Raw genomic sequence first — 14613 nt, 5'->3', positions numbered from 1 at the left:
AGCATTTCAGGAGCTGATAGGTTATCCTGCTTATCACTGTCTTCATTTTTTATGAACTTGAATCATTTCCTCAATCACCCTCCCTCGTCTCTCTGGTCTTCGTGCTTGAGTCTGATGCCGACAGCAGGTTCTGTGTCCTCTTGATTTTGTTAGTTGCTGAGATGGGCGTGTACCTGGCACACTCCTACCTAGCCTTCAAAGCCCAGTCCAAATGACCCACCCTGAGAAACTTTTTCTCAGGATAACCATCTTTCTCCCGCAGAACTGTTGCTATCTGTACCTCCTGCATGCTTTTAATCTCCCTACTATAACTCTTAATCTGTGTAACATGTTTATGTCTATGTGCTTATCTTTTTAGTTGGACTATGGCTGTTTTGTGGTTAGGTCCATCCATCTCTCAAAGTCCCTTACCCAAAAAGTTGTCCCTTGGCAATTGCTGATTTTACAAAAAGATGGCGTTTTATGGTCTGTAGTCAATCCCTTTTTGACAATGCCCATGATTGTGGAATCTTCCACCCACCCATCCACTTATCCCCCCCCCCCCCCGCCCCGTGCCGCCCCGCCCCACCCAGTATATTGAGCTCATGCTTATAGCATCAAATATTGTTATTTTTTTAATGTTTATTTTTCAGAGAGAGTGTAAGCTGGAGGAGGGGGAGGGGGGGATGGGGATCTGCGCCGATAACAGGAGACTGACATGGGGCTTAACCTCACCAACTTTGAGATCATGACCTGTGCTGAAGTTGAAGTCTGATGTATAACCGACTGAGCCACCCAGGTGCCCCAAAATAACACTTTTTAACTGTATTAACTTATGCCCCATTATTCAAATTTTCCTGCATTTAAGAAGCCTTGTGTATAGCTGCAGTTTATAACTCTTGGTTTTGCATTTCAGTATCTTTCAGAGTACAATTTCATATTGTTGGCCTAGCTGGGAAGGGCTACGTTTGGGAGTTCCAATGGACAGGAGGAAGGGGCTGACAAGTACTGCAAATCTAATGGGCTAAAAGTCAAATTCCAAGATGCAGGGAGGGTTGTATCTGTTCATGTCTGTCAGTCACGTTCAGTCATTTCCCTGGAAATAACATTTCTCTTCCTTTGAGGAGTTGCTGTTTGACCGTAACAGCCGCGTTGTTGCGTTGAAGGTTAACTTCAGTGGTTGATCAGCAGCCCCTGATGCAGACTGCGTCTATCATGGTCATTTCATGAAATTGTTAAAGTCTGGAGAAGGGGTGGGTTGGGGTAGAATTGGAAGTGGGATGTGGAATTTGTGACCTGGTGTAAACATGGAACTGTCTCCACCTCTTGTCTGAACAGGGGCCCTCTAAAGGGAATGGGAGCAGACTAGTACCCCTCATGGAGGCGGGAGCCCTGGAGAAGAAAGAGGGAGCCTAGGATTTTATGGGAAAGCAATCAGGGTTCAGGTCAGTACCTGGTTGAAGCCAAGCTCCAGCAGGGCATCCTTGTAGGTTTCTGGCTTCATAGCTCCACTTTGCTCAAAACGGTGGGGCAACTGCCCAGCTGCCCAGGTGGTAAGAGAAATATCCTGAGGGAGGGTGGGCAGGGATAGGGAGAAGAAAAAAGAAACGTGGGTGTTTCACTGTACTTGACTTTAATTTTTAAGAAGATTTTATTTGTAAGTAATCTCTACACCCAGTGTGGGGCTTGAACGTACAACCTCGAGATAAAGAGCTGTATGCTCTACAGACAGAGCCAGCCAGGTGTCCTTCACTGTACTTATTAATCTTGGATTGTTCCTTAGGGACTCTAATAAAGGGACGTGTGAAGAGTTTGTCTGTCTAGCAAACTAATTTTCTGCTCTCCATCCGAACATCATGGAAGCATGGCTATCTTTAAGTCATTTATGGAACTCTATCAAAAACTTTAAAAGTGTAAATAATAGTTCTTTTGAAATAAGATTTCAGTTAATATTTACTTATTTAATCCACATTTATTGAGTTCCATTAATATCAGCCATCATAGTGCATGCTTCAGAGAAAAGGTCCATTTAAACAGATCCACTTGAATTCCAAGTAGCTTACAATGTAGCACAAGAGCGGGGGTGGGGGGGGAACCCAGATAAATGCATACCTAACCACAATGCAAGGCATAATGTGATAAAGGTCCTAAGAAAACCATCTAATTTAACGTGTGAGGTTATTATAAAAATAAATGATTTTCAGCTGAGGGAAATCAGTGCTGACTTTCTTCCAGGTCCTTCTAAAGCCTGGAGTCTCTATCAGGTCATGCTGATGTGATTGCATTCCGGATCTCAGTCAGGTTTAGGATATACAGTGTACACAATAAATCAACATATTTTTAAAATGTTTATTTATTTGTTTTGAGAGAATGAGAGCACGAGTAGAGGACAGGCAGAGAGAGAGAGGGAGAGAGAGAATCCCAAGCAGGCTCTGTGCTGTCAACACAGAGCCCAACATGGGGCTCAGTCCCATCAACTGTGAGATTATGACCTGAGCCAAAATCAAGTTGGGTGCTCAACTGACTGAGCCACCCAGGAGCCTCTAATTCAACATATTTCTATATCTTCAGCTTGTCTGCTAAAATACCTTCTGCATTTCCAAGTTTCAAGGAAGTGAGACCAAGAGAGAAAATAATGTGTTGCTGTTTTTTGTTTTTGTAATTTTTAAATTGAATATGATGTTGTACAATCAAACATGCCCTTAATATATTATTTTATTGTTTTGAAGTTCTCAGAGTATTGGTGGGGGCGGGGGGAGACATAGGAAGTGTTTTTGGTAGAAATTAGGAAGCTCATTATCTCATAACTTTGATGATTTTGCATGCAAAGTTTAGATATCCCTGAGTGTTCAGAGAAGAGAGCGGGTTCTGGGAGAGATCAAAGGAGCTTAGTGAGGATCAAGGCACCTAGGAAGGGTAGAGGGAGGACTGGCTGGTTGGCTTAGATTTAGAAGCCTTTAGGAGTGGAAATCCAGCAGGAACAGAGAACAATGGAAAGATGGAAGAGGCAAAGATAGACTTGAAGGAGACTATGGTACCAAACTTATGGATAAGACTGATAAAGGCTAGAATGCAGTGTTGTGCAAAATCATACGGGATGCACCATGAGTGATCAATCTGATTGGTCAGATATGGAGACCATCCATCCATATTCCTTCACTTTCCTTTAAAACCAAAGGCATGCATTTTCAAATTTCTGACATCTTCATTGAATGTCAAATCAAGGTATAGGGGAGACAGTATTTCACCTTCCTCCCTTCTAGGTTCTTTTGGCTGGTCTACTAATTAAAGTAACATGAGACAGATGAATAGGAGAAAAACAAATCACGGAGGTATGGGAGCCCCATGAAATATGAGACCCAAAGGCAAGTGAGGCGGTTGTGGCTTACATGCCACCCTGAGCTTTGGAACAGGATAGAGACCTGGGGCTTGAAGAAGGGAAGAGGGCGATTCACAGGATAATGTGAAGAGCAGATTTCTGTAATTAGATGTTTGCTTTGCCATCTAACTTTTAGATAAAAGTTATCTCTGGTAATAGTTCTCTTTCTGGGCCATGCCCCCTATCTAATTCTATATGTAGTTACAGGAGAAGTCAATGTTTTTCTTGAATCTGCTGGGTCTTGAAAGCCTTCAATCTGAAATAAGGTACCTGCCAAAATGATATATTTTGGGATCGTGTATTCTGCTGCTCGTCAAAGGTCAGTCGAGACTTTGATATTACTTCTACATGGTAGCAAATGACTAGGCAGCAACTACAAATTGGTAAGAGAATAATTTTAGTTAATTTGGTTAAGCAATGGAAAAAAAAAAAACGTATTCACATGACATGGAGCGTGCCAAAATGCTGTAACTACATCCTTCATTGTCCTACAGATTGTGGTCTCACTTGGGAAGTATGGTTTAACCAAATGTACAATGCTTTATAGACAGAGACTGATTGGTTATTACCTGCTTGACTGGACAGAGTTATTCATATACAGTAAAACCTTCGATTGCGAGTAACTTGTTCTGGGAGTGTTTTGCAAGACAAGCAAACATTTCTTCTTTTTTCTTAATGTTTATTTATTTTTGACAGATTGAGAGAGAGAGAGAGAGAGAGAGAGAGAGAGAGAGAGAGATCCTGAGATCCTGAGCGGGGAGGGGCAGAGAGAGGTGTAGACACAGAATCTGAAGCAGGCTCCAGGCTTTGAGCTGTCAGCACAGAGTCCCATGCAGGGCTCAAACTCCCAAGCTGTGAGATCATGATTGAGCCCAAGTCCAACACTTAACCAAATGAGCCAATAGTTCTTGAAATTCACTTTGATATATGAGTGCTTTGGATTACAAGCTTTGATATATGAGTGCTTTGGCATGAACTTTGCTCGCAAACCAAGGTTTTACAGTATTTGTTCAATAAGTATTGGCTGAACACTACTCTGACCAGGCACAGTGGACAGAAGTCTCCAATGGAGCAAATGCCTCAATAGAAGATGTTAGATAAGAAGCAAACAGGGGTGCCTGGCTGGCTCGGTTGGCAGAGTGTGCGACTCTTGATCTTGGGGTTGTGTGTTTGAGCCCCACGTTGGGTACAGAGATTACTTAAAAATAGGATCTTAAAAAAAAAAAAAAAAGAAGCCAACAGAATACACACAATATGTAAATGCAGGCATACCTCATAGATATGTGGCTTTGCTTCCAGATCACCATAATAAAGCAAATATCACAATACAGTGAGCCTACTGTGTTTTTGGTTTCCCAGTGCATATAATAGATATGTCCACACTACACTGTGGTCTATTAAGCATACAATAGCATGATGTCTAAACAAAAAGTGCATACCTTAATTAAAAAATTCTTCGCTGCTCAAAAATGGTAACCATCCTCCGAGCTTTCAGTGAATTGCAATCCCTGATCACCATAACAAATATAATGATTTAAAAAAATTCAAGGGGCGCCTGGGTGGCTCAGCCAGTTGAGTGTCCGACTTCAGCTCAGCTCACGATCTTGCGGTCTGTGAGTTTGATCACCGCGTCGGGCTCTGTGCTGATGGCTCAGAGCCCGGAGCCTGCTTCGGATTCTGTGTGTGTGTGTGTGTGTGTGTGTGTGTGTGTGTGTGTGTCTCTGCCCCTCTTCCACTCACACTCTGTCTCTCTCTCCTTCAAAAATAAACACTAAAATTTTTTTTTAAATTCAAAATATTGTGAGGATTACCAGAATGTGACACAGAAATGCTAGTGCTGTTGGGCAAATGGGGCTGACGGACCTGCTCGAAGCAGAGCTACCGCAACCCTTCTATTGGTACAAAACACAGTATCCGTGAAGCCAATGACGGGTGATGAAACGGTGTGCCTGCATGTAATACTGAGTAGTGACATGAGAAAGAATAAAACCGGGATAGGGTCAGAGTTAAAATAGGGCTGGAGGATTCTATTTCTGATAGGAAGGTTAAGGAAGGTCTTTTGGATGAGGTGCCTCAGAGCAGAGATCTGAGTGAAGTGAGGGAAAGAGTCATAAGGAGCCGAAAGAAGGTTGAAGAGGGAGTGTACTTGGCAAGGTCAATGTGGTAGGAGCGAACAACAGGGAAGAGGAACGGGGGTGGGGAGGAAAGCTATGGTCATGTCTTCAGAGAGGTAGCCAGAAGGTAGATAGAAGACTTGAAGGGCATGCTCACAGTTTTGATAGTGCACAACGTATGACGGGAAGCCATTGGTGGGTACTGAGCAGGAGCACGCGTGATTAGACACATTTGAATTGGATCATCCTGGCCGCTACTGGGGATGGATTCAAGAGTAAGAAGCAGGGTGACAAGAGGCTATTTTTTTTAAATAACATTTATTTATTTTTGAGAGAGAGAGAGAGTGCAGTGGGGTAGGAGCAGAGAGAGGGAGGGGGAGAGAGAGACAGAGACAGAGACAGAGATCCCAAGCAGGCTCCACGCTGTCAGTGCAGAGCCAGATGCGGGACTCAAACTCACCGACTGCGAGACCGTGACCTGAGCCAAAGTCAGACGCTTAACCAACTGAGCCACTCAGGGGCCCCAACAAGAGGCTATATGATAGTCCTGGAGCACTGTGATGGTAGTTTGAATTGGGATGTCGGGGTGGTGAAAAGTAGTAGTAAATTTGGAGTATATTTTGAAAGTACACCTGAAAGAACTTTCTGATACACTGAATGTATGATGTGAAAACTCAGTCAAGGATGCCTCCAAGGATTTTGGCTTCAGTAACTGGATGAATGAACAGCTAGCTTACTGGCATAACGAAGGTTGGGAAGCGAGCAGGTTTGGGATGTTGTTTGCTTTTGGACTAGGTTGGTTTGAAATGGCCCTTCGGCATCTAAGTAGGGCAGTCAAGGAGACACGGTGACACGTGAGACTGAAGTTCAGGGGACAGGTGAGAGTAGGAGATATAAATTGTGGACTGGGCTGCACATAGCACTGTTCTATGATGCTGACACCGTTTTAGCTCTGACGTACAACAAAGCTGTGCTCTGCATTGAATATTTACAATACGCAGATTGCACTTCACTATCCTCTCTAAACACTCACACTCCCACCCATACAACATAATCTAATTGCTCTATAGCACAGAGTTCTTTTCTCTTAGATATTTGAAGGCAACTGAGGATTCTGTGTATTGTACTTAGCGACCACAGAGACAAATGAGTGCACCCCAGCCAAGTAAATGTTCTCTAGAACACTTTTCAAAAAGATGTAACCATTACCATGCGTCCCTGCTGGTTTATCCATCTTTTAATCACTAAATTATTCAATATGTATAATGAATATTTGCTATGAATTTATATTTACAAATATGGTATAGTATATAGCTTAAAGAACATTTTTCATCGGTTTGGGAAAGAGAAAAATGTCTCATTAAATAGTTTTGTGAAAATACAAGACTACCTTAAAACTAAATGTCTGGATTTGTGGTGTAAATCCAGAAATACAGAAGGAATTTGAAGGAAAGAAAAGCTAAAACAAAAACAAAACAAATTAGTGCGCTCCAAAGGTGCCAACTATACAATTTTGGAACATCTCTAAGAGTTTAACTGGAAAGAATCAAAAAGCAATTCTGAAGAGCTCTCCAGGCTAATTTTCCTGTTGTTAACCCTCCTATTGAAGGGCATATCAAGGTCGTCACACATAATCTAGCTTCAAGATCATTTTGAAACCATTCTGACCTAGTGTAGCCTGGATTGTTTTCTATTTAAAATCCCTAATGTGACCCCAGAGGATGGATTCAGGACAGAGCAACATGGGAAATTCAAGGAGGATTCCTAGAGATATCCATGAATATCACCAAGTAATTTTTTGGGACATACTTGCTTGGGCCCCTCCTAGCTCTCCTTCATTCTTGGATTCAGCTCAAGAAACTTCTGGTATCTAAAGGTTTACAAGTTCATAGTGAAAGGACTGTTTTGGTGAAGGGTACATTTCACTCAGCCTATGCGTGAAGGGAGGTGGGTGGGTGGGGGTTAAGATATGACTTTTCTGGCATGTGTTATATTATTCATATCTTTCTTCTCCTTTACATAGGTTGAAGCAGATTGGATGTGCCTTTCAGCATTTTGGTAGATGCATGTTGGCTATTGGATGCCTGTCAGTGGCCTGCTGGTGCCCTGATGTTCTTTATCAGATGTCTGTGTCTCTATCATCTCTTTTGCTTGGATGCCAGCAGCTAGAGTGGTTCATCTTTACTGTGCTCCCCGACGTTCTATATTCTTACAGCAGACGATGCATTCAAAGTCACAAAGGTGTTTTTCCTTGATCCATTTAAGATTCACTGAGTTAAATGAAGATCATGAACACATGTCCCTTTTTCAGGGAAGGGTCAGCTTTGGAGGTCATAGAAGCTGGGAAATAATGTTTTTATGTGGTTACTCACCGTATTGATAAAAGTTAATTTTCTCTTCCTAGCATCGTTTTTCAGAAACAATCAACTAAGAGGACACATCCAGCACTGTGGCTCTTTCCTCTTTTATCCATGATACTCTGCTGTCTGAATCATTCCGCATCTTTTATACAGAATCCACGGCTTGTATGCTGTCCTTCAAATATTAATGTACTTTGTCTTGCCTGGTAGAAATTTACTAGTTGTTAATTGAATTATTTACGGGATTTTTAAAGACAATTTAGACAGCTTTTAACTCAATAACTGAGGATCAAGGCTTATGACTATCTTAAGCCTGTGGCGGTATACAAACGGTGTGCAATGTCATTTTGACAGGTGCAAACATATGAAAACAGATCTACAACCACATTTCTTCAGTGTGGTAAGTTCCGAGAGCATTCAGGGATTATTATTTTAAAAATATGCTTGCTGCCTGCCACTCTGCTACCAAAAATAAGCAAGTCTGAGGGGCGCTAAGTGTTAGAGGACATTCCCGGGAACTATTTCATTCAGGACCACGTGTGACAAAGCATTTCTGAACTTTTTTGTTCACGACCTTCTTTCTCCGCTTTGCAATCAAACCAATTTATGTCTAAAGACCTGGGACTTTTTTTTTTTTTTAACCACGTATACTTTTTACTTCCAAAACTTAGAAAAAATAATCTCAGCTGTTAGTTTATCTCAGTCCTTTCAGAGCATCTATTAGTAGGACGCGGTGCCACCAGACACACCATTTTAGGAGGCTTTATAAAGGATTGGGGAAAAAAAATCATTGGGTATTTGAGCTGGAAGATCTGGAGTCAGGGAACTCAAAAGTTTTGTCAGTAGTCCTATGACCTTGAAGAAGTTACTTAGCCTATCTCAACCTGGGTCTTCAGCTATGAAATGCAGCCCAAAATGACTGCCCAGAGAGAGTCGACTGTGCCAACTGTTAGAAGAGCGAACATCACCATTGACTCGGATAGGCACATTGCACTACGTAAATCCGATGCTTTATGAGTTTACACTGAACGGATTTGGAAACGACTGCATGTGCGGGCTTTTCCGCCCCGTTCCCTGCAGGTATGGTAGTTTATTTCCAGAAAGGAACTGAGAAGAAAGTTGCCCTGCCTATAGAAAAGTCCCAGAAAGGTTTCCCAGAGTGCGAGTGCAGAGAACTGGCCTTGGGCTGCTGGAAACCAAGACCCGAGGACACAGCCACTTCTCAGGGAGGAGAGGTATCATTTGAGTCCTTTATAAAAGGGCGAGGATGAAAGTGACCACCCGCCACACACCGTGGCACCGCAGTTCAGCTGGGAGGAGCCGGTCCAGGAAATGACCCAAGATAGTTACAATGTCACCAAGATATTTACCAATAAACCAGGATACTCACTGCAGGAGGGAGGGGGCGAGGAGGACGCAGGGAAGATTCTGGGGCGAGACGGACAGAGGGAGGATATAGGTTCCAGAGGCTTCGGTTTTTAGGGCTCTGGTGGATCCCTGAGAGCGCCCTTGAGGGAGAAGGCTCTGAGAGGGCCCGGAGCAATCCCCGTGCAGCAGCGGTTACCGTCCCCCGGGCGCGCGCGCCCCTTCCCGGGCCCCTGCTCCGCCGGCTCCCGCGAGCCAGGACATCAGCCTCGCGCCCCTCAACTCCCACGCGGGTCTCGGGTTCGACCACCCCGGCCCCACCCAGCCCAGGGCTGCCGCAGCCCACTTGCCTTCCCAGTAACGGTTTCTGGACCCGTGGCCTCCGACCCCTCCCCCTCTCCCGGCTCCCGGAGCCGCAGTGCCGCGCCGTTAGGAGAGGGGTAATCCGCCCCGGAACCGACGTGAGCGGCCCCGGGGCGGGGTCGGTGGAGGCGGCTCGGGGATCTCCCCTCCCTGAATTCCAGCCCGAGGTCTCCGCACCCCACACGGGGCTCGCACCCGCCTCCTCAGGCCCCCCTCCTCCGGAGCGCCCCCTCCGCTCCTCCACGTCGGCCCCGCGCCGGCTCCCTCCACCTCCTTCCCCCGCCCACCCCCCCGCGGGGCGGCTCCGGTCCCCCTCCCCCCCCACCCCCCCGGCGCGGCTCTCACGCGCAGCCGAATTCGGCGCCGCCTCCACCAGAGCCGAGCCGGCGGCTCCGCGGAGCAGCAGCCTGTGCCGCCGCCGCCGGGCCCTCCGCGTCCCCTCCCCGTCCCGCCCCCTAGCCCCTGGCGCCCGGGCCCCCCTCCCCACCCTCCTCCCTCCCTCCCTCCACTCCTCTCTCTCTCTCTCCTCCCACCCCCTCCGTTCTCCCCTCGGCTGCAGCCCGAGCCCGGCCCGCCAGCTGGGCTGGCAGGAGGGCGGCGGCGGCACCACCATGAGCTTTGAGGGTGGCCACAGCGGCAGTCGGCGCCGCGGGGCGGAGAGCGGGGACACCGAGCCGCCCCCGTCGCCGGCCCCGCCGCCGCCGCCGCCGCCGCCGCCGGGAGAGCCGGCCTCGGTCCCCGCGCCCCCACGCTACCTGCCACCTCCGCCCGCGCCGCCCGCGTCCCCCGAGCGCGCCGCGGGACCAGACGAGCCGCCGACGGAGGTGGTCCCGCGGCGCCGGGGCTCGGACGAGCTGCCGCCGCCTCCCGCGCCCCTGCCGCCCGCCGGCCAGGAGGTGTCGTCGGCTGGCGACTCCGGGGAAGGTCCGAGGCGCCTTCCCGAGGCGGCGGTCCCCGAGGCGGCGGCGGGGAAGGGCGTCCCCGGGGAGGCTGAGGCCGGCGCGGGCGGGGAGGGCGAGCGGCGGGGCGCCAGCGACCAGCCCGAGACGCGCTCGGTGTGTAGCAGCCGCAGCAGCAGCAGCGGCGGTGGCGACCAGCGCGCCGGGCACCAGCACCAGCACCACCAGCCCATCTGCAAGATCTGCTTCCAGGGCGCCGAGCAGGTAAGGAAGGCCCTGCGGGACCCCGGAGGTGCCGGCGGGGGGCTCCGGTCCGAGCTGGACCGGCGCCTGCCCAGGACGGTCGACCTTTCAGCACCACGGACAGCGCTCGCCTCCCGGCTCCTCTCCAGCCCGGCTGGTCCAGTCCAGCCAACTCAGCGGCAGCTACCTGGGTTCCCTTTTCCCTTTCTGTCAAGGCAAACGAGAATGTCCCGGTGGCGAACGCAGGGTTTAATTGGGTCTGCACTTAATTTTTCCTACCTGGTTTTACAGTTACACATTCCTCAGGTGCTTTAATGATAATGTCATAAGTATCTCCTTTGTGAATTGCTACATGGATTTTGGTTTATAGATAGAAACAAATCCTTTTTGCACACATGCCTACAGAGGCAGAGAGTCTTAGAATACAAACTGGGGGTGAGTCACGTCAAAACCAAAAAGGGCAGGGGCTTTACATATTGCAAATTATGTTGACTCACTGATGTGAAAAGCATGTCACAGTGTTTACAAGAGAAATAGGAATGTACTTTGACCTTGCGAAAGAAAGAGTATTTAGCTAATAACTTCTTTTTTATTTTGTTAGAAACATAATTCTAACATTATAAACTCCGTTAGAGGTACATGCAAACTTCTGTGAGAGTGATCTTGGAGGCAGCAGGATAATATACCTCTTACAAAATGTGTGGTCTGAGAAAACATTAGGTTTAGTATTTTTAAAAGTAAGGAAATTGCGTAAGAATATGCAGGCTTTCAGGAATATAGTGCCCTAAGTCAATATTTATGATGCTACATTTAGAAAAAATAAAAGCATAACGCTATTGCAAGCTACTTTCAGGGATGCCATGCATTTCTTCTTTAGCAATGATTAAGAATAACTGCAGAGGAAATGCATCTGACCATCCACTTAAAAGTTATTAAAGAGGTTTAATAGTACAGCTTTCCCCCAAGGGTATTGGGAGCTATATCTTGCAGACATTTTGTGTGTTGGTAGAACATTTATGTCATAACATCAAGCAATATCTTTGAAATAGTTTTAAGACTGTAGTTTCATTCCCATCAGAAGTATAAAAATTTAATTTTCTCATGCAGATTGATGCTTGTATCCATCTGGGTAAATGGCTTTGAAAGAAAAGAAAGCAAGTGTTAGTTTTTTTTGTTTTGTTTTGTTTTGTTTTTTTAAACAGAGACACAAGTACAGATATTCACCTGAGGTGTTATCTTTTCAGGGGGAGTTGTTAAATCCCTGCCGATGTGACGGATCCGTTCGGTACACACATCAGCTGTGCCTGCTGAAATGGATCAGTGAGAGGGGTTCCTGGACCTGTGAGCTCTGCTGTTACAGATACCATGTCATAGCCATTAAAATGAAACAGCCTTGCCAGGTAAACATCGGTGACATTTCTTTTTCCTGAAATGATCTTGCTAAACATGTGTGCACTTGAGTTTAGTTACTATGAAGGATACCGACATAATGCTACTCAAAAACATTTTATGCAAATCAAAATAAAACCAAGATGAAGAATTTGTTGAGTTGTGCTTTGAAAAATCTGTGACACTTTTTAATCTGAGGAACTCAAGAGACATTTTATTCAAATGGTTTCCATTATTAATTTGTTGCTCTTCGATAAAATGATACCCATCTTTGCTTCTAAAAGGACAGGTTGGTAAACTGTGAAATACTTCAGTTAAATTGATTTTATTAACTGGACATGTTACACTATTTTTATCATATTTTGTTAATTGAAGCTTTGAAGCCATGAATGGGCTGCATTGATGGAAAACACATGCATGTAAAGTAAAACTTTACTAGTCTGGAAACTTCAGTTGAGTCTTTTAGTTTTAATCTGAAAACTAGGCTCTTCACTTAACTAGGTTCTTTTTTGTATGATGTTACATTTAGAAGCTTTGGCTACTTTAATCATTTGTTGTGTTCAAGTACATAGTGGATTCAGAGGTATTCCCAACAGTTACTCTCAATAATACCACTGAAATTGTGTATATTCTTAAACTTTTTGTGTATAATCACATAAAACACAATTGCCATAACCCTACAAATGCCCTTGGAAAAATAGGCTTTCTCATTTTTTTATGGTGGGGCTGATTCAGGTTCTTTGAATCGATCGGTGGGATGTAAAATTGAAAATATTAAAAATGATGTATTAAATTAATGCAGAATAGTGTGTGACTGATGGGATCTGGTAGTAACCTGGAACTGAAGTTAGGCAGACATAAAAGTGGAGATTCAAGACAGGGACAAAGGAAGGAAGACAAATGGAAGGAAGAGGGTAAAGGAAAAGTTAGGAGGGGAAGAAAGTCATAAAATCTCTCTATTTCTGCTTACATCAACAAATGCAGCTTGCATTGAATAATATACAATAAGTGAGACTGTTAGTGATTGCAGGGGGACCTGGAAGCTGATATACAACTGCTTTCATAATTTAAATTTCATAGATTTTAATTTGTGCATCCTTCGTATGGTTTGCAATTAATTTGCATCTCTGATAGTCACCATTTAAAGCATGATTAGCAGGCATGAAATGAAAATATGAATATTTTCAAGTTGACCTAAGGCTTATAAATAATTTGGAAAGAAGAGTAACTAATGTGGAGGAGTGATGTTATCGTGCTGAAGATAGGCACAAACCTAACACATTTTCCCAGAACCTCTAATTGATTGAACTACTTGGGTATCAATTTATGGATATATCGTAGCTGTCTTGAAAAACACATGGAACCGTGTCCAGATACAAGGATAAGAGTCGTATAATTGGATCTACAATAATTCTATGACTAGAAACATGGGGGAGATGGGAAAGGGGCAGCTTTGGGCCTCCAGTGAAAAAGTCCCATGAGAAGTACCATGGCCAGATGTTCAAGAGTTCAAACAGAATGCTAAGTATTTAAAGAACTTATGGCTACTATATCTTAATTCACGTGGGATGATTAATTTTGAAGTAAATAGAAATAGGTCCTTGATGTAATTTTAAAATACAGAAGAGACAAAGGGCTAGGACAAAAAAATACTGTTTACTAATTCTATAGCAAAATGAAGTGATTGCTACTATGTTTTGTTTCATTCATAAAAGGAATCATTCAGTGTCATTTTGACAAAAGCAGTTCCTCAAAATGTGTATATGATATGAAATCAAAACAACAACAACAAAACCAATGAAAACCCCAAACCAAAATGAACCCAGTGTTACTAATACACTAGAACTAATTTTATTACGACACATGTGGATACTGCCGTGCTCTGCAACCTGACCTGTTTGGTAGAGTTAACGACCAAATAATATTTAGAAACAAAGTTGATATAAGTCTGATAATGATAGCGCAGAACATGCCTGAGAAATAGCCCTCCAGAACTATGTCATATGCATATAAAGCTCAGTGCCTTAATGAGTGGAAATCAGTTATAAAGTTCCTAAAGTGTGGATTCTTCTACCTAGGAGCAGGTTATTCTCAGATAAAGTTTTATTAATCGTCTGACATTTCTGTTACGGATGACCTACAAACTGAGCATTTACTCTGATATTTGATTTTCTCCCTTGCTGGTGTGAGGCCGATCAGATTTAGCATTTATCACATTCATGCTTTTATGACCTGGCAGAAATCCATTTCTTCATGGTGTAGGATCAAACAGGAAGTATGCTGTGGCACTCCTCTTCTTTCCACATCCGTCTAAGTACGGAAGGTTACGTATGTCTTAAGTATAGAGCCCTCTGTAGCTGTGAGTGGGTGGTTCCTTGGATGTAGAACAGAAGAGAGAATAAATAATAATATTAATAGAGAACATTTGCTGAACACTTACTCTGTGCCAGGCACTGTTCTAAGTGCTTTACATATGCTGATACTGATATTTAATCTTCCTACGAGGTAGGGAAAAGTATTAT

At 44.7% G+C, this 14613-nt stretch overlaps 2 protein-coding genes across 2 annotated transcripts in view; one reads left to right on the top strand and one right to left on the bottom strand.

The window, feature by feature from the left end:
* Positions 1-852: 852 nt before the first annotated feature.
* LOC147584029 (uncharacterized) lies at positions 853-10173 on the bottom strand. Its single transcript, XM_086715774.1, has 4 exons — positions 10094-10173; positions 9223-9967; positions 1433-1546; positions 853-1189 (listed from the first exon to the last, which is right to left on the bottom strand). Exons 1-4 carry the CDS (start codon positions 10171-10173, stop codon positions 1064-1066), a joined length of 1065 nt encoding a protein of 354 aa, XP_086571900.1. The 3' UTR covers positions 853-1063.
* Positions 10064-14613, top strand: part of MARCHF11 (membrane associated ring-CH-type finger 11) — a 105490-nt gene continuing 100940 nt past the window's right edge. The window contains exons 1-2 of the mRNA XM_025923749.2: positions 10064-10723; positions 11947-12102. Of these exons, the coding sequence (XP_025779534.2) occupies positions 10172-10723; positions 11947-12102 (708 nt within the window). The 5' untranslated portion in view covers positions 10064-10171. The remainder of the gene's footprint in view (positions 10724-11946; positions 12103-14613) is intronic.

This window comes from Puma concolor, chromosome A1 (genome assembly GCF_028749965.1).
Source record: "Puma concolor isolate L17-30 chromosome A1, mPumCon1.1.hap2, whole genome shotgun sequence".
In the NCBI taxonomy this organism is placed as follows: Eukaryota; Metazoa; Chordata; class Mammalia; order Carnivora; family Felidae; genus Puma; species Puma concolor.
Note: the sequence above shows the minus strand (reverse complement) of the source record. Positions and strands in the feature narration are given on the sequence as shown.